This window comes from Plecotus auritus, assembly GCF_963455305.1.
Source record: "Plecotus auritus genome assembly, chromosome: 7".
Lineage (NCBI taxonomy): Eukaryota > Metazoa > Chordata > Mammalia > Chiroptera > Vespertilionidae > Plecotus > Plecotus auritus.
The window spans coordinates 16,064,778-16,083,700 of record NC_137774.1 but is presented as its reverse complement, the minus strand read 5'-3'; the positions used below and the strand labels follow the sequence as shown (position 1 = coordinate 16,083,700).

At 51.5% G+C, this 18,923-nt stretch overlaps 1 protein-coding gene across 1 annotated transcript; it reads left to right on the top strand.

Annotated features, from left to right (window-relative positions):
* The first annotated feature begins 16,115 nt into the window (after window positions 1-16,115).
* Window positions 16,116-18,066, top strand: ARL4D (ARF like GTPase 4D). The gene is made up of 2 exons (XM_080680124.1): window positions 16,116-16,230; window positions 16,799-18,066. Exon 2 carries the CDS (start codon window positions 16,894-16,896, stop codon window positions 17,494-17,496), a length of 603 nt encoding a protein of 200 aa, XP_080536250.1. The 5' UTR covers window positions 16,116-16,230; window positions 16,799-16,893; the 3' UTR covers window positions 17,497-18,066.
* The last annotated feature ends 857 nt before the right edge of the window (window positions 18,067-18,923 follow it).

Here is an 18,923-nt window from a genome sequence, read left to right as displayed (position 1 = left end):
CAGGTTGCAGAGACACTTTCCACCAACGACCTCCTCTTCGAGTGGGGGAGTTGGTGCCGCCCACTGCCAGCATCCTTAGGAAGCGGAAGCCCCCGCACTAAGTAGACAGTTCTGCCTTTGCACACCAGCGTTTTTTTCCCCCGAGGGGGTGCACCGTTCCCGGAGGTACTGCAATACCGGGTCGATGCGTGGAGTGGACGGAGCAAGCTCCTATTCCAACTCCCAGCTTCAAAAATCCATTTAATATATTGTCCTCGGATAGAGGACGTATCAGATATTAAACTGATAAGAACAGATACTACACTTGATCTTAGCCAAAAGGCCGAGAAGCGATGCTGAGTGCCCGGCCCGCGCCGGCACCCTCCTCCCACCACCCACATTTCACTCACGGTGAGCCAGCTCACCGGCAGTCAAGGTCTTACTTCCTTTGCTTCTTTGGCAGTACCATGGCACTCACCAGATGGTAGGCTCTTGTGCCGATTTTTAAATTCTCTATTCTCTATATTTTTAAAGAGAAAGTTTGTGTCTCTGGTGGCGCCGTCCTTTGCGGGAGGTTGGGCGGCGGGGAGAGAAACGGCATTAATTTGCATGCCCCGCCCCGGAGGCGTGGCTGCGGCGGGCGGACTCTCCCTTCGCCGCGGCTCTGAACCCGAGCTGGTGGTACAGGCTCCGGGAAAGGACCGAGTCTGAGGGGATTCGCGCCGGGCGGCGAGAGAGGCCTGTAGAAAGGGGGGCTGCTGGCAGAGGGGTTTCCTGAAGACAGACAAGGCGCTAGGGACGCCCAGGCTGTCTGTATTGTGGGCGACTTGGCCGGCCGAGAGCCGAGCTCCGAACCTGCCCTGTCCCATAAGGCGCTCATTCTGAGTCCGGGGAGCGCGAGGCCCGGAGGGGGGGCTTTCCCGGAAGGGGGACGGGGCGTGTCCCGTGGAAAGGCCCCTGCCGGGCCCCCGGACGGCTTCTCTCCGGCTCCAGCACCCGCGTCTCTCGGGGCTTGGGTGAAGGCACCGCCTCCTGAGTGTTGTGGAGCGCACGCGAGTAAAGACCACTGGGGTGCAGACCAAATTAAAATTTAGGGGGCCTTTACTGCCGGCCGGGCGACTGCCCTCTCTCCTGGGGGAGGCCAGAGAGCAGCCCCGACCCTTTGTGCAAGACCACTTTTCAGCACATTAACCACATCCTGTTTTTGCAGAGTAAGTAACCCAAGACAAAACAGTTTTTCCAAAATAATGTCAGGGCCATGCTATTGACGACCATGTTATTTACAGGGTTATCCTGTTCTTTAGAAAGCTGACAGTGTTCTATCTTGCAAGGCTATTTTGTGAGGTGCAAGGGGAAAGGGGCCGTGAGACCATATCTCAAGGCCTGGCCTGGTGTCAGCACTGACAGCCCTATCTGGGGCGTAGTCCACGGCCTCTCCCGAGTGCTCAGAAATTCCCTCTCTCTAACGTTCCCCACTGGTTTTATGGGAGAATCAAATCATTGTTTCTTCATCATCAGTGCAGACATGATGATAGTGAGTGCGCAGGACCATCAGCTTTCCTGCCTGTATCCGCCTTTGTACATAGGTGGTGAGACCGTTTATAAGACAGGGCCCAAATGTTGCTGCTATTAGCAATAAGATCAAAGGTCCTGCTGGAGATGTTAGGAGTGTTGTTAGCCATGGGGACCAAGAGAATAGATGTTCATACCAGTTTCCCTCAGTTCTTTGCCTTTCCTCTCTATCTTGGAGTCTTTTTCTGAGTTGACTTAGGCTTTCTCTGATGACCCCGGAATGGTTGGTATAAAAACAGCAAGTTTCTCCTAAGGCCATACAGAGTCCTCCTTGCTTCATGAACAATAAGTCTAAACCCCTTCTAGTTTGTAAGACTGCTTCTGCTAACGAACTGAGGGAATCTTCTAGGCGGTTTACATTCTCCTCTAGGGTGCTTAAGTCTAAATCCACTTGGCTGCTAAGTTCCTTAAAGTTTTTGTCCCCCGTGACCAGTGCTGCGGTGCCCATTGCAGCTGATCCGGCTATTCCCAGACCGACAAGCAGGGGGACGATTACTGGGGCTCTACGAACCCGCCCAGGGGCTAGCCCCAGGTGCTCGCGCCCTCCCTCCCCAGAGCAGTAATATACCTGGGGTAGGATATGAGCTAAGATGCGTAAGGAAGGCTTGCGTGGGTGCATCAGTGTCAGAGGAGACACACAAGGGGTGATTCCTGTGGTGCACGCGAACCAGGCACCTTCAGGGGCCACTAGGTACCGGTCTGTCTCCTCTTCGTTGTCCTGACCAAACCTCAGTACTGAGGAACAGGATTCACCATAAGGGGATTTGGATAAATCAGACTCTGAGGACATAACACAAGTACCTCGTCCCTGGAAATCCCCAAGGGTTAATTTTGGGGTTTGCCCCCATCTGCACACCCCCTGTGGGGGGTTTGTAATTGAAACATTTCTAATGTCTGATGAATCTGAACCAACAGTAGCATTTGCCCCTACTCCAACGTAGTAGGGGGGTTCTGGGTTTAAACACAACCAACAGTCTCTGGTAGCATTTGGGGAAGTCTGATTTAAAAAGTTGAAAACCGCATCCAGAGTGTCCAGGATAGGTCTCCGACCTGGTTTGGTAGTATGAGTCTTAGGAACAGGGGTCACCGTCACCTTGGTCAGAGGAGTTAATTCAGTATTATTCCGGGAAGGAGGTGGTGATGTGGGACGGGGGGGGGGGGGGGGGGGGTGGGGGGGGGCGCTAAGTGGCTCTACTGGAGGCAGCCCCTGGTCTGAGGGTCTTAAAGGCCCAATGGGGTTTTTCCTTTGGGTCTGCTGGGTTCTCTGGAGGGTGAAGAGGACCCCGGGATCTCTCCCAGCTACATACAGTCTCAGTCCTGCATCCCAGTACTTCTCCCACCAGTTTTGGAGTTTTGGGGCGTGATAACGGGATTGCAGTCTCCTATCATACAGTTATTGGAAGGGGCCCCCGGACGGACTATTTTCTTGAACCGGATGGCGGGATCTCTGTTAGTCCACAGTGCCATAGTCTCACAACCCCATTGGGCACCGTAATAGTCCCCGTCAGTTCTACATTCAGGGCTGCCTTCGGCTGGGCAGACATAATGTTGAGTTCGCCAAAGTCCTCGTTCTAAGAGGAGGGTGCCACACCCATAACTCGTCCCTACATGATATGCCCCGTGGGCTACTGGGGAAATGTAGTGGGTATTGCTTTCTGGCGGCTTTCTCCAAGTTTCCCCAAATAGCCCTAACCGGTTTGGCTCAGTGGAAAGAGCATCGGCCTGCGGACTGAAAGGTCCCAGGTTCAATTCCGGTCAAGGGCATGTGCCTTGGTTGTGGGCACATACCCAGTAGGGAGTGTGCAGGAGGCAGCTGATCCATGTTTCTAACTCTCCACACTTGATCTTAGCCAAAAGGCCGAGAAGCGATTAGATGTTTCTAACTCTCTATCCCTCTCTCTTCCTCTCTGTAAAAAATCAATAAAATGTATTTTAAAAAAAAAAGTTTCCCCAGATAATCGGCATAAGTCAGTCTCTATGGAGGGGGGCCCTGGGGTCGTGGTATGACCTATAACAGTCCCATCCACAGTCCGGGTCAGTTCCCATGTGTAATTGGCCCTCAGGTGGGGATTACTCGCCGTGACGGGCCACAGGCACATCAGGATCAGGAGGACTGCCTTCGGAGTCGGATTTTCAGGGGGTCCTTGGTGCGCTGGATGGTCAATCTCTCCGGCCGGTCCTCTGATTCCGCCTTCTTGATTTGAGTTCGATGTATCCAGTGCTTCCCCCCCCCCCCCCCCCACCGCAACCTTCACCGCTGATGGGGTGCTGAGGACAACAGTCCCCCTGGCCTCCAAGGATGATGGCTCGTGCTTCCGCACCCACACTACGTCTCCTGGTAGAAATGCAGGTGGTGCAGGTGTAGTCCCAGGGGATGGGTCTCGGTGAGCCTCTCGGACCAGCTGGTGGTTAAGTCTGGAACTCAACTGTAAGGCCTGTAGGGACTTTAGGAGGTTGTGATTAGAAAGCGATGCCAACACTTCTTCCCCTAGCTTGGGAAGCAGCGGTGGGGGTCGGCCAAACAGAATCTCAAAGGGGGTAAGGCCCTTTACGTAAGGGGTACAACGGGCCCGGCCGGAGAAGGGCAAAAGGAAGGAGGCTTACCCAGTTTTCGCCAGTCTCCAGTTTTAATTTTGTTAAGGTTTCCTTTAGGGTCCGATTCATCCTACCTGCCCTGAACTCTGAGGTCTATAGATACAGTGTAATTTCCAACTTATGCCGAACATTTTTGCCAATGGTTGAGTGATGTGGGCAATGAACGCCGGGCCATTGTCGGACCCCATCGCAACAGGTAGGCCAAACCTGGGGATAATTTCCCCGGGTTGGGCGCGCCCTGAGGACGGGAACTTGGCCTGGAGGGCCTTCTCCTCGCCAGCACCTGCGCAGGAGTGTCACATCACGTTCCAAGCAGCTGATGACAAAGCAAACAAAGCGCTTGCATGCAAGCCGAACCATAGCAAAGAGCGGCTTTTCCTTCAGAAGCACATAAAGAGCTTCTAGACAGAGTAAAGGGAACCCCCAGATGGCGCCCGCCGCAGGAAGAGCGAAGACAAAGTCCAAGTCTGTCTTTAGGAACCCGAGTTATTTCCCCCGAGGGGGGTGCACCGTTCCCGGAGGTACTGCAATACCGGGTCGATGCGTGGAGTGGACGGAGCAAGCTCCTATTCCATCTCCCTGCTCCAAAAATACATTTAATATAATGTCCTCGGATAGAGGACGTATCAGATATTAAACTGATAAGAACAGATACTACACTTGATCTTAGCCAAAAGGCCGAGAAGCGATGCCGCCTGCTCTGCCCGCGCCGCTACCCTTCTCCTTCCACCCATAGTTCACTCACGGTGAGCCGGGTCACCATCAAGCGAAGTCTCATCTCCACAGCATCTTGACAGACATATAGGAAACATTAGACTCCGTGAAGATTTTTTTTCAATTCTCTACGTTTTTAAGGAAATTTTTATCTCCGCTTGGCGCGGTGGCCAAAGGGCCGATGCTCATTTGCATGCCCCGCCTTTTCCGTGCCGGTAGGCCTACCCTACCGGCGCCGTTCGGCCTTCCGGCCCCTCCTCGGGACGACCTCTGCGCGCAGAAGCGGAAGGTGGGCTGTGGCCGAGCTCTTCCGCGGGGCGAGCTCTAGCGAACTGACGCGACCCAGGGGATTTGGGCGGCGGCGGACCGAGCGGTCGGGGGACGGGAGTTGAAGCGGAGGGGTCCTAGTTCCGAAGGAAGCCGTCGGGTCATGGCTGGGAAGACGAGAGGGTCCCCCGGGGCTGGCTCAGGACTCGACCGGCCGAGAAGCGCCCGTCCGGGGTCGCCTGGCAGGGGCTGCAGAGAAAAAAGTTGGTCCCGGCCATCCGGCCCTGCGAGGGCTGACTCCCTCCCTGGAAAGAGCTCTGCCAGGACCCCCGCTCTACCCTGTCGGCAGGGCGCTTGGCCAAGCGCCTTCACCTCCCGAGCCTCGGTGTCCCCAGACGAGAAGGGGAGAAGTGGGAACCTTCACGCCCGCCTTGGGGGACTGAGGACGCATAAGCGGAGCTCCCGAGGCCACCTTGGTTTAGTCTAGTAGACGAGTGTGGATCCCGTGTGTGCAGAGATGGGGACCCAGGGGTCCGGTGCGGCGGCGAAGAGCGTGGACTCGGAGGGCCTGGGCCCTACCCTGCGTCCCCCGGTAACCCTGTGACCTGGTACTTGACTCGGCCTCCTTGCTGAACCCCCCTGCCTTCCATATATCATCTGGACAGAGTGAGGTGAGAAAGGAACAGACGTAGTTTATTAGGAACGATGAGACGTGGCCGGCGGACAGAATACCGCTCGGAACCAAACACAAGGGAAAATGTCTCCGGAAGGTCACTTCTCCACCGGTTAGCCCTTCCATCTACGACAGTGGTTCCCGACCTTTTTTGTGGCCGTGCCCCACCTAAGCATCTCTAGAATCCTGATGCCCCCCTCCCCCCATAGGATTCTTACTATTCAAAGGGTGGACTCCTAGTCACGTGGAGGAAGCCTAAAAGGCCATTAACTTGGTCTTAACAAGCTTCCAAAGAGCATGGCATCCACGAAAGGGAAAAATAAAAGAACGAAAGGACGGTTGAAGTACTGAGGAAGAAATTGTAAAAAATAATGATGATATGAAGTGATATGAAAAAAAATAGCAAATAAAGTTTCAAAACATATAACAGAGAACTGAGTTCAGGCATAGATCTGACTTGATTTTTTTCCCTGGATGCCTACCCAGTTGTCCCAGCATCATATATGGAATAGCCCATCCATTTCAGATGCCACCTCTATCATATAAACATTTTATCTCTCTCTCCACGTAGGCTTATCTTTAGGCTCATTTCTGGGCTTTTCTTTTTTAAAAAATCTGCCTTTTAAAAAAAAGTGTCAATTCAACTGATTCTTTGGGTCACGCCTGCCACCGTGTGGGCCCTGGGATCGCGCAGGCGGATGTGACCTTGTGCCCGTGGCGGGCGAGGGGCGTCTGCGTGCTCCTCCATTCCCCTTCTGGCTGCCACTCAACCGCATCCACCCTTCACGAAGCTGCTGGGGAAGCCAGTGCGCAGCCAGAGAATGTCCGTCTGCCCGGGCCCAGCCCCCAACCCCAGGGGCCCCTAAGTGTCCCGCCCCCGGGCGTCCGAGGGCTGCGGGGTGCCTTGCCAGCAGGGAGGACGGCCTCGCCAGCCTGCGCCCTGTGCCTGCAGCGGTCCTGCCCGCGCAGTTCAACCCTGGCCTCTTGGACAGCTCCATGGGGTTCTTTTCGTCACAGCAGTTTTCACAACAGGCTGAGGAGACCTTGTTGGAGAGAGAGACCGTTCTGTCTTCTCAAACTTCTCTCCCTTCTCTCTGACCCTTTTCTCTCCTCCTCAGTTCTCTCTCTCTCAGCCTCTCCTTTTCCCCAGTTGCACAGCAAAAGCGTTCACTTCGAACGTCTGCGCGTCCACCACGAGCAACGGAACTAGGTCAGTGGGTGTGACTTTGCCGTGGGGAGGAGACGCTTCTAGCGACAGCCAGCAAGGGGAGGGCTGCGTGTGCCCCGCGTTTAGAAGAACTCCACGTGGGACATCTGGCCGCAGCCTTATGCTCACAGTGTGATACTGACCAGCAAGCAGCACTGGCGTCACCGCGGAGCATGTGAAAAGCGCAGAAGCGTGGGTCTCGGACCTACTGAATCCCAATCTGATGGTCACCCAAACTCCCCTGGGATGCACATGCACGTTAAAGTTTGGGAAGCGTGCTGCCACGGGACTCGATGGCTGAAGGAGAGAGCCTGAGGGAGAAGCAGCGAATATCTTTTTCAGGATCTCAGCTCCCACTGCCAACAGATGAAATCCAATTCCTCACCACTCTTTTCTCACCCTTACCTTCTAAGTCCCTGCAGAGTCTGCAGTTTCTAGAATCTTCTGGTGGTGAGAGACAGAGGACAGGAAGGCACCCACAACACCTGAGCTAAATTTTTGTGTGTTTTTTTTCTTTTTGAGTTGTGACTAGGAGGCTCTAAGAACTATTGGGATGGGAGGAGAGCTGTGGATGGGATAACAAAAAAAAAAAAAAAAGCATAGAAGACACTAGATTACCATGGGTTATTAATTGGCTTTCCTTTAATGTTTCTTGAGACATGAGCAAAGAATGGATTCTTTGCCCCTCCCCCACAGAGGTCTGTGGTTGTGATACTGTATGTCTTTTTTTTTTAATATATTTTATTGATTTTTTACAGAGAGGAAGGAAGAGGGATAGAGAGTTAGAAACATCGATGAGAGAAAAACATCGATCAGCTGCCTCTTGCACACTCCCTACTGGGGATGTGCCCGCAACCAAGTTACGTGCCCTTGACCGGAATCGAACCTGGGACCCTTCAGTCCACAGGCCGACGCTCTATCCACTGAGCCAAACCGGTTTTGGCTTTTTTTTTTTTTTTAAAATATATTTTATTGATATTTTACAGAGAGGAAGGGAGAGGGATAGAGAGCTAGAAACATCGATCAGCTGCCTCCTGCACATCTCCCACTGGGGATGTGCTCGCAACCAAGGTACATGCCCTTGACCAGAATCGAACCCGGGACCCTTCAGTTCGCAGGCCGACGCTCTATCCACTGAGCCAAACCGGTTTTGGCAATACTGTATTTCTTTGACAGGCAGTGTTACTCCAGCCCTGAGAACCAGGATGTATGACTTCCCAAGAGTTACATATGATGACGGTTAAAGAGGTATGTATGGTCCAGTGGAATGCCTGGCCCACACTCCCCTCACTCCCAGTGTGCTCTGGATCTTGGGGCTAAAACAAGAGTTTGTGTGCTGGAGAGCAAGTTTCATGGCCAGCTAGACTGGATCCATAAAAGTAGTTAGACTCAAGGAAAAGAATGAAACTAAAATAAAAAGGAAATCAAAACACAATACCCTCCCCCCAAAACAACAACAAAAACAATAACAAAAAACTAGTTAGACTTAACTAAGAACTTGGCTTCAAAACTTCCTTGCCATTATTGAGTACCCACTGGTGTGCCAGCAAATCCCTACAGTTTCTTTCTACAACGAAAGGTGTTATTTTTCCAATTTTGCATCTGAAGAAACTGAGGCTGCTGAGACTGACTTCCCAAAGTCCTCAGGTTTCTTCTTCTTCCTCGCTAGGCATTAAGGGACCCTGTGCTCCCGGCTGGCAGTTTTATATCTTTATTATGGATGGATCCTTATTCCTATCCACTTTGTGAGAAAGCAGTGGGTGGTCAATTTGTACATGTCACTTTGTATGTTATCTGAGGAAGATTCTCCACAACTTGCTTCCTGGGCCAATGTTTTTTGTATTTGGTTGAGATAAACTAATTTATTATCATCATAATAGCTACCAGGTATAGAGGATTTGTATATGCCAAGCCCTTTGCTGAGTACTTCACTTATTTTATTTTCATAATAACCCTATGAAATAAGTATTATCATTTGACTTTCCAGATGAAGAGATTGAGGCTGGGAGAGATACGTCAGGGAATTGTTAAAGTCAGGGTTGGAACTCACCTTCCCAGCCAGTGGTGGTCCCAGGGCCAGCAGCATCAGTCGCACCTGAGGACTTGTTGGAAATGCTCATTCTCCACCAGCGACTGCCTGGCTGACAGAAATTCTGGAAGTGGGGCCCAGCAATCTGTGTTTTGTCAAGTCCCTCCGATTATTCTGATGTATTCACAAAGTTGGGAACCACTATTTGAAGTTATTCGCTCTCTCAATTTATGCAAGGCAACATTGGTGACTTGGCAGAGACATCTCGCAAATGCTAAAGGCTGAATCAAACTGTTCAGGTCACTGGGGATTGGTTCCTGTTGTGAATGCTCCGAGGAGCCCATCAGCTGGGATAACTGGCCAGTCGTCATGTTCCCTTCAGAGTGTGGGCCTGGCTCTCCCCCTTGCTCATCTCTCTCCATCTCTCCAATTTGGTTGTCCCTACTCCCTTGTCATTGCTCCCCAGGCATTTTCACCTTCTCGGGGTTCCTTGTTGCTGTTTCTTATCACCCAAGTCCCCTCCTCCAGCCAAGGCCACCCCATGCAAATGGTTGCTGGACACCCGTCCCCACGTGGATCTTTCCCCACAAACACTGCAACATGGCTGCAGCTGAGCTCTTCATAACCTTCCCGCCCTGCAGCCTCCTCCTACCTCAGCCTTCCCTGCCAGGTCCTCAGTAAAAGTATGAGAAATATAATTGAAATTAGATTTTCTGCTCAAATAATGTCCATTCAAATCTGATCTCACATCCACAACAAACAAACAAACAAACACAAATTTGAAGAGGGCAGAGTTGCCATTCCCAACCCCAAACTGTACAAAGGCCCTGTCTGAAAGGAAGACTCCAGAAGGAGGCAAAGGAACCTGTACAACTTAAGGTAGTCCTCTCCTTTTCTTCAGGAATCAGGCAGTGACAAGCATACCCACCAGGGGGCAGCATCTGCTGCTTTCCAGCCTTGGCTGCGAGCTGGGACCTGGTTTTGGAAGGGTTGCCTCTGAAAGGGCCCTTGGTAGGGGAGAAGGGTACCTATGCCCCCCCCCCCCCACCCCATTCTAAGAGGTAGGTTGTGTTTTCTCCATCTTACTGTTGATGAAACAAAGCTGGGATTTGAAAAATGGGTCTTTGTGATTCTGAAGCTAACAGCTGGGCCTTGGAATCAACTCCTCCACCCCACCTCTCTCTCCCGTTCATTTGTGCACTCAGGCAAGTACTTGGTTTAGGATGCTGTGCTGCAGAGGCAAGGATGTTCTCAGTGCCCTGGTCAGGGCCCGAAAGGTTGCCAGTTGGATTCCTGGTCAGGGCACGTGCCTAGGTTTTGGGTTCAGTCCCTGGTTGGGGTTCGTATGGGAGGCAATGAATGTTTCTCTCTCTAAAAAAAAAAAAAAAAAAAAAAAATCAATAAAAGCACATATTAAAAAATAGAATGTCCTCAGCCACTTCCTAGAGAAGCTCCATCCATTCCCTCCCTTCCCTACTCCACAGCATGGACTGTCATGAGGAAGGGACCTGGAATCATCTAAGTCCCTCATCACATGCTGAGGAAACAGGCTCCTTGGGGGGAGGGTGGGGGGGGGAGTGGCTTTGCCAAGCCAGTCTACTAGTGAGGGGCAGAACTCACGATGACTCTCAGCCCAGGGTTTCAGCCTGCCAGGCTTCGAGGTGGGCCTCTCTCTCCAGTGTCATCCCCACCCCTAGCCTCTGTTTTGGTCTTCCAAGAAGTCCCTCCCCGCCAGTAAAGGCCTGTGAGTTCAGTACTACTCAGACCTTGCCAAGAATGTTCAACTCAGTATCAACAGAACTCCCGAGGGCTTAAGGACCCCAGGGGTGAATGTTTGGTTCCCATATGTAATCATTCCCTCATGCATTCCTAAACTCCTGCAGGATTTCCTGACTGCCTAGTGTGCCAGGCATGGCGCTGGGTGCTACAGAGCTCTGGATGAGAAAAACCAGCTCCTGAGCTCAGGGCTTAGTCTGGTGGGGGAGACAGCTCTGAGGAAAAGCAGTGACACAGCAGGTGCAATCAGATGGGGCGGGGGGACCAATAGGGGGAAGTAGATAGGTCCCAGGTAGTCGGTCCTGTCTAGAATGCTTACTTGACTCCTTGTCACTTAAACTTTGGTTCTAATGCTACCAATTGGAGAGGCCTTCCTGAGTATCCCCTCTATGAACTCGTTCCCTTCCCCCCATCACTCTCCAGCCCATGCGTCTGCTTTATTTTCCTTGACAGCATGTATCACCATCTGAAATTAGCTTCTTTATTCATTGCCTGGCTCTCCCCACTATGATGTGCACTCCATGAAGGCAGGTCCTTATCCATCTCACTCGGGGCTGTATACTCAGAGCCTAGAGTGGAGTGGTGCCTTGCATGTAGCAGGCACTCCATATATGAATGTTCAATATACAAATGTTTGAATGTTTGATACAGAGCAGCCCCTGATCTGGGCAAAAAGTAAAAGTGTTTGAATGTTTTCTGCAGTGAATCCCCCAGTGCACTAGGTCCTGGGCTGTGATCTTGTGGAGAGAAAGGAGGTAAGAATGCCAGGAAAGCCCTAACTGGTTTGGCTCAGTGGATAGAGTGTCGGCCTGCGGACTGAAGGGTCCCAGGTTCGATTCCGGTCAAGGGCATGTACCTTGGTTGCAGGCACATCCCCAGTAGGGGGTGTGCAGGAGGCAGCTGATCGATGTTTCTCTCTCATCGATGTTTCTGGCTCTCTATCCCACTCCCTTCCTCTCTGTAAAAAATCAATAAAATATATTTAAAAAAAAAAAAAAAAGAATGCCAGGAAAGCAAATGGTCATTAATGGAGGAAGGCTTCCTGAGGCCAGCGCTGGGGGTGGAGACTGGAGTTCCCACCTGAAGGAACTTGTTGGAAATGCTCACTGGGATAGGCCTAGGACCTGATGTTACCCTGCAAAGCGGGGCCTCTTCCTTCATTCCTCCCTGCCCCACCTTCTCCTTCCCATTTGTTCAACACCTTCTCTGGCAAACACAAAAGGTGAAGGGTGGGGTGAGATCGCCAGTTTCATATCCTTTATCAGATAATCAAGTGACAATTTCCTTCTTGGGTGTAGGGCCCAGGAGATACTGGAGAAATGTTAAAGAAGTTTCAAAGATTGCCTAGCTGGTTTGGCTCAGTGGATAGAGCATCAGCCTGTGGACTGAAGGGTCCTGTGTTCAATTCTGATCAAGGGCTTATGCCTGGGTTGCAGGCCCGACCCCCAGTAGGGGGCATGCAGGAGGCAGCTGATCAATGATTCTCTCTCATTCTCTCCCCTCCTCTCTGAAATAAAGAAAAATATATTTAAAAAAAAAAGAAGTTTCAAAGATTGTTGAAGAAACATAAGACAATCTGTATGTTTTCAGTTCTCTGTTTCTGTTTGGGTTCCATAGCCATTGAAACATTTGTTCAAAGCCATGTTTGGCCAATTTCTAGCTGGGTAACCTTGGGTAAATTACCTAACCTTTCTATGCTTTGGTTTCTTCCTTTTAGAAGAACTATACTTCTTGGGTTCAGCTGGGTATTAAAAAAGGAAAAGTGAGCCCTGGCCTGTTTGGCTTGGTGGATGGAGCATTGGCCTGTGGACTGAGGGGTTTTGGGTTCAATTCCAGTCAAGGGCACGTGCCCGGGTTGCGGGCTCGATCCCCAGGGGGGAGGCGTGCAGGAGGCAGCCAATCAATGATTCTCTCTCATCATTGAGGTTTTTCTCTCTCTCTACCTCTTCCTTCCTTTCTGAAATAAAAATACATTAAAAAAAAAAAAAGGAAAAGTGAGTTTTGAACAGTGGCAGTATTGCAGCCAAGGTGGTTTATCTGAGGCACAATTATTGCTAATTGAAAAATATAAAATAAAATAGAAAAGGAAAAGTGCCTGGCCTGTGTCGCTCAGTGGTTGAGTGTTGACCCATGAACCAGGAGGCACATGCCCGGACTTCCTCGATCCCCCGTAGGGGGCGTGCAGGAGGCAGCCAATTGATGATTCTCTCATCATTGATGTTACTATGTCTATCTCCCTCTCCCTTCCTCTCTCTGAAATTAATAAAATAAAATAAAAATTTTTAAAGGAGAAGTATGCAAAGTTCCTAGACCAGAGTCTAGCATGCAGTGGTCACTCACTGGGTAGTGGTCACCTACCTCCTGGCCTGCTCTGTCTTTCTCTCTCCTAACTCACCGCGCGCAGCTCTACCTCTGTGTCTTAGCTCCTGCAGCCATCTGTCACCCCCATGAAGTGGGGGTGTAATAAACTAAGTTCCTAAGGTCTTAATCTCTTCAGGGCTTCAAGGAGGCTTCCAGCATCTTGGGGGTAGTAACCAAGTGGCTGGTTTTGTAGCAGGGAGGCGATGAAGGAGGCGGCAAGGCAGGCTGGTGCTAAACAGATGGGGAGCTAGTGGGCAGCAGGGGTAGGCTTTCGTGTTTGGCAATGACTGCCCCTCCCCTTTTTCTAACCTCCCTCAAATATAGCCTTTAAAAGGTCAACACTGAAGCATGTAATAAATGCAAGAACTCAGTCACCTTATAAAAATGGAGATATTAGAGTTATAATTCCATTGTCCTTTGATCCCCCTCTCCTCCAATTTTACCTTGTTATCACTGTCATCCTTTTGCTGTTTTCATTTTGGTTACACTGCCCCTTTGTGACATGCCCTCTTTAAGAATGCGCAGATTGTACCAGTCTGCAATGGCTGGGAAGATGCCGTCCAGTCCTGAGCCCCTCCTAATCAATCCCACATAGGACTAATGAACTTCCAGAAACCTTTCCAGAAGCTTTCATTGGACACTTGCTCCCTTCTCTGAAGTTTTACAAGTCAAGATTTACAAAGGCCTAGTACAGTGGTCGGCAAACTCATTAGTCAACAGAGCCAAATATCAACAGTACAACGATTGAAATTTCTTTTGAGAGCCGGAAACCGACTTCTGCGCATGGGCCACGAAGTTTCAATCGCACTGTACGTGCGCGCCCGCACATGGTATTTTGTGGAAGAGCCACACTCAAGGGGCCAAAGAGCCGCATGTGGCTTGCAAGGCGCAGTTTGCCGACCACTGGCCTAGTACATGTACTGCCCTGTACTGTCCCTGCACTCCCTGTGATTGATGAAAGAAACATTCAAACCTGTGGAGAATTTTTATCAGACTTTAATTGAGCCAAAACTAATGACAATTGCTGGGAAGCAAGATCTCAAATGCTCCAGAGAATGACAGTTTTGCAGTTTCTTTTATGCATTTAAAATTAAACAGGGAAGCAAGAAAGATTACATAAGGGTAGGAGAAACCAAGGCGGGAATTGGATTACAGGGGCGATTTTCAACCAGTGTGCCTCGGCACTCTGGTGTGCCGCAAGGATTTTTAAAATATGCAGCATCTGACTATTTAGTCAGGGGCACTGACCTCTTTCCCTTAGATGGTCAAATAAAAAAATGACAACAGCCAACACTACAATAGCCGTAAGGTGTGAATGGATTAAAATTACACCCATTTTTTTTTTTGGTCAGGTCAGCAAAAAAAATTTTTTTTGGTGTGCCGCAGCATTTTAGTAATTAGTTTATGTGTGTCATGAGATGAAAAAGGTTGAAAATTGCTACATTACAGGATAGTTAGCAAGAATATGTGCTTTCCTGATGGCAGTTAAGCTTATTTTAAAGGTATGTTAACCTAGATGCACAGGTGTATTAACCTAGGAAGGGAGGGAGGGAGGGAGAGAGAGAGAGAGAGAAAGAGAGAGAGAGAGGTGAAAGAGACACATCCATTGGTTGCCTCCCACGCATGTCCTGGCTGGGTCTGGGTTTGAATCTGCAACCCAGCTACTTGCTCTTGGCCCTTGGTCTGGAATCGAACTCGAGACCCTTCAGTGTGCAGGCTGAGGCTCTCACCACCGAGCTACCAGCCAGGGCAGGAATTGGAGTTTATGATCAGATCACCCTGTAAGGTTACTATGGGTAGAACCCCCTTTTTTTTTTTTTTAAAAAAATATATATTTTATTGATTTTTTACAGAGAGGAAGAGAGAGGGATAGAGAGCTAGAAACATCGATGAGAGAGAAACATCGATCAGCTGCCTCCTGCACACCTCCTGCTGGGGATGTGCCCGCAACCAAGGTACATGCCCTTGACCGGAATCGAACCTGGGACCCTTCAGTCCGCAGGCCGACGCTCTATCCACTGAGCCAAACCTGTCAGGGCAGTAGAACCCCTTTTTGTCCACACCTGTCAGTGGCCAATCTTGTCTCTCTCACTAGAGTGTAAGCCCTCTGAGGCCAGGCCCTGTGGCCTGCACATCGTCTATGTATATTGCCATGGTCTCTGGCTCATGCAGAGCACACCATGTGAACGAGGTCAATAAATGCCCGCCCTGTGGAGTGAATAAGAATTCTGTCTTTGTCTATTTTGAACAAGGGAGGTCCTTGAGGGGTCTGCTGCTGGCCAGCACTCAGACCAGCGATTGAGGGCTTTTTTTGCTGGGGATGCTTGGCCCTCCCTATGAGAGAAGAAGGGTGTTCAGTGGTCAGGGCGCAGGCACTGGATTCAGACAGAGCCTTGCTCAGCCTCTTACTAGCTATGTGTGATCTTGGACCAGTGATTGAACCCCTTTGAGCTTTCTTCACCTATAAAATGCAGCAACACCAGTTCCTCCCTCTAGGGCTGTTGTGAGAATCGAGAAGGGTAATGGATTTAGACTTTTATGGGGTTCTAGGTTCACAGAGGTTTGAATATTGAATTAGGAAAGAAAAAGGAGGAAGACTTGTCAGCAGCCCTGAAAAATAACCTGGTGGAGGGATTTTACGTGTGTATGGAAACTGCCTGGGGAGGGGGATGCAGTATTATTAAACTCTTTACTTCTCACGAGTTAAAGGCTGCCACTCGGCGTTCCCTTTGGGCCCCCCCCCCCCATCTATCCCTGAGTGCTCCCGAGTTTAATAGCAAATATTAGAATATGGTAGAAAAGATCAATTAAAACGGTCACGGATTGAGCAGACACCCGTCACTGTGAGGTCGGGGCTGCAGCGCGCGTATTTCCACGCCCACTCCACCGCTGCGGGGCTGCTGATTGGCACGCGTGTCGTGACGTCACCCGCGGGTTTTAAGGGCGAGTCCCCGGGACCGCTGGGCAGTGCGGGCGCGCTGGAGGCAGGCGGGGAGGTCGGCGTGACTGTTCGGGTGGCTGGCCCGGAGGGTCGCCGCGGGAGAGCCGTTGACGGAGGTAAAGGGGCTGAACGGGCCGCGCTGAGGCGTCCCGGATGCGGGGCCTGGGGAGCTGGAGTCAGCGATCCGAGGAAGGCTGGCACAGGAGTGTCGCGGGGCGTTGGGGAAGGGGTCTCCGTGTAAGGAGGGGGTCGCTGTCAGCCGCCTGGGGACGTGGAGGGTGGGTGGGAGCGGGCCTCCATCTCCCGTCTCAGCGCCGGCACCCTAACTCTTAATTTGCGGGCGCTGTCTGACCTGCCCCTTCCCGCGAGGATTATCGCCTGGGGAGTAGGGGTTGCGGCGTCTGTTACGGCACCACTAGCGGACGAAGAGGCGCTGGATCCAGGCCTCACCCCCCCCCCACTTCAGTGTCCCGGGACCTGGGGTTTTATCTAGGTCTCATCGCCCTTGTTAGCGCCCCAGGGAGAGGGGAGCGGCTTTGTTACACCTGCAGCTGCTTAAGGAAAAAGAAAAAGAAAAAGGGAATTTTAACAAGGAAGCTGATTCAGGAAAAGATCAAGAAGTTGCACATTTCATGTTTGTTAAACCTCTTCTCCTGTTTTCTCTCATGACCTTTCCTTGTTTAGATAACCCAGCTGTGGTCTCCAGAGCCTGCCATTGCAAGGCCACCTTTGCGCCTCTACTGTGAGCCCCAACACCCACACCTTAGCTGGAGCTCACCATGGGGAACCACTTGACAGAGATGGCGCCCACCCCCTCCTTCTTGCCCCATTTCCAGGCCCTGCACGTCGTGGTCATCGGGCTGGACTCAGCTGGAAAGACCTCCCTCCTTTACCGACTCAAGTTCAAGGAGTTTGTCCAGAGCGTCCCCACCAAAGGCTTCAACATGGAGAAGATCCGGGTGGCCCTGGGAGGGTCGCGCGGCATCACCTTCCAAGTGTGGGATGTGGGTGGGCAGGAGAAGCTGCGACCGCTGTGGCGCTCCTACACCCGGCGGACTGATGGGCTGGTGTTTGTGGTAGACGCTGCCGAGGCTGAGCGGCTGGAGGAGGCTAAGGTGGAGCTGCACCGAATCAGCCGGGCCTCTGACAACCAGGGCGTGCCTGTGTTGGTGCTGGCCAACAAGCAGGACCAGCCCGGGGCACTGAGCTCTGCTGAGGTGGAGAAGAGGCTGGCAGTCCGAGAGCTGGCTGCTGCCACGCTCACCCACGTGCAGGCCTGCAGCGCGGTGGACGGGGTGGGTCTGCAGCCCGGCCTTGAGCGCCTGTATGAGATGATCCTCAAGAGGAAAAAAGCTGCCCGGGGAAGCAAGAAGAGACGGTGACCCCAGGCCGCGCCCTCCTCACCAGAAGGGGTCTTTATACTTGGACAGCCAGGCAGAGCCTGTGGCCCCTCACTCAGCCCCAGGGTGCAGGCCCTGTCCACCTAAATGAAGGACTGAGGCACGCCCGCACCAGGTGTCCTGCTTTGGTGTGGTACTGGGGAGGGGGATGTGAGATGGGTTGTCTACTCACACCTCCCCCATCCTCACCTCTAGAGATGTGGGGGCTGCAGAACTGAGGAGGCTTCAGTATAAACTGCAAATCTACCTCGACCTTGTTTCTTGTTTTTCTCTGGCTTTTTAATTAGATGTGTTTTAGGGCAAAGGAAAGTTACTCGGAGGATGCATTTGCTATGGGGTACTGTCTCCCCCTCCCCCAACTGGGAGTCCCCCCAGGCTGCTTTTCTAGGGATGCCACTCATAATAGTCTTTATTTTTGTGTCTGTGTGAAAGTACCAAGAACCTCTCCCCACATTTGTAGATCCACTGCCATTTTATAAGCTATGTGTGTCCTCCGTATTAACTATTTTTTAGCATTTATAAGTTATTAAAGACTGATGATACTGTACCTCTAAGCTTGGTCTGGCATTTTTCTCTCCTTAGTCCAACATTTCTATATGGGTGGGGTTTGGGGGCAGGGGTGGGGTTTGGGGGTGGGTGGGGAGAATAATTTATCTTGAAGTTGAATTTGCCAAGCAAGCACTTTTCTACAGATTAGAGTTGAGCTGCTCCCCCAAGCTATTGCCTAATCTGCAGGGATTTTTTTTTTTGGGGGGGGTGTTCCTTCTCCTTTCTCTTACTTGCCTCCCCTCCCCTCATCCTGTGGCTCTTACTTGTCCCTGATACCATCTGGTCTTGAAGATTTAACTCAAGATTTGCTGGTCGGAGCCCGTTCCTAGGTTTTTACCCTTGGGAACACATCCTTAGGTATATATAGGTAAATCCTCGCAGAGCCATTCTGTCCCATTCTCCCCTCTCCCCAGCATTCAGGTTGGTCTGGTTTCCCTACCTTATCCCCCCTCCCCCGCCCTGGGGGGATGCGCTGAGAATGGAAAGTAATTCCTTCCTGGCCTAAAGCCATCTCGGGGTGCTCAACCTGCTGACTGTGCTTACTTACTACTGGCAGCTATGGTAGCGGCTGGAGCTGGGGAAGCCTGGGCTGGATTGAGCCAGCCTGGCTCTGTGACTAAACCATTAGTCTCCTAGCTCTGGGGATGATAGCTATTCCCAGTACCAGCTGTTCGAGCCTGCTGGGAGTGAGGACTGCTGGACACCCACTCCCAACCCTCTGGGAGAGGAGGGGGAAGGCCATGAATGTTAGCAGTGATAGTAAGACTAGAATGCTAACATTGTGAGGCCTGAGTACCCTTGCCCTTCCTCACCAGCATCAGGGCCAGCTGTGTCTGAGATAACAGAACCATCAGAACCTC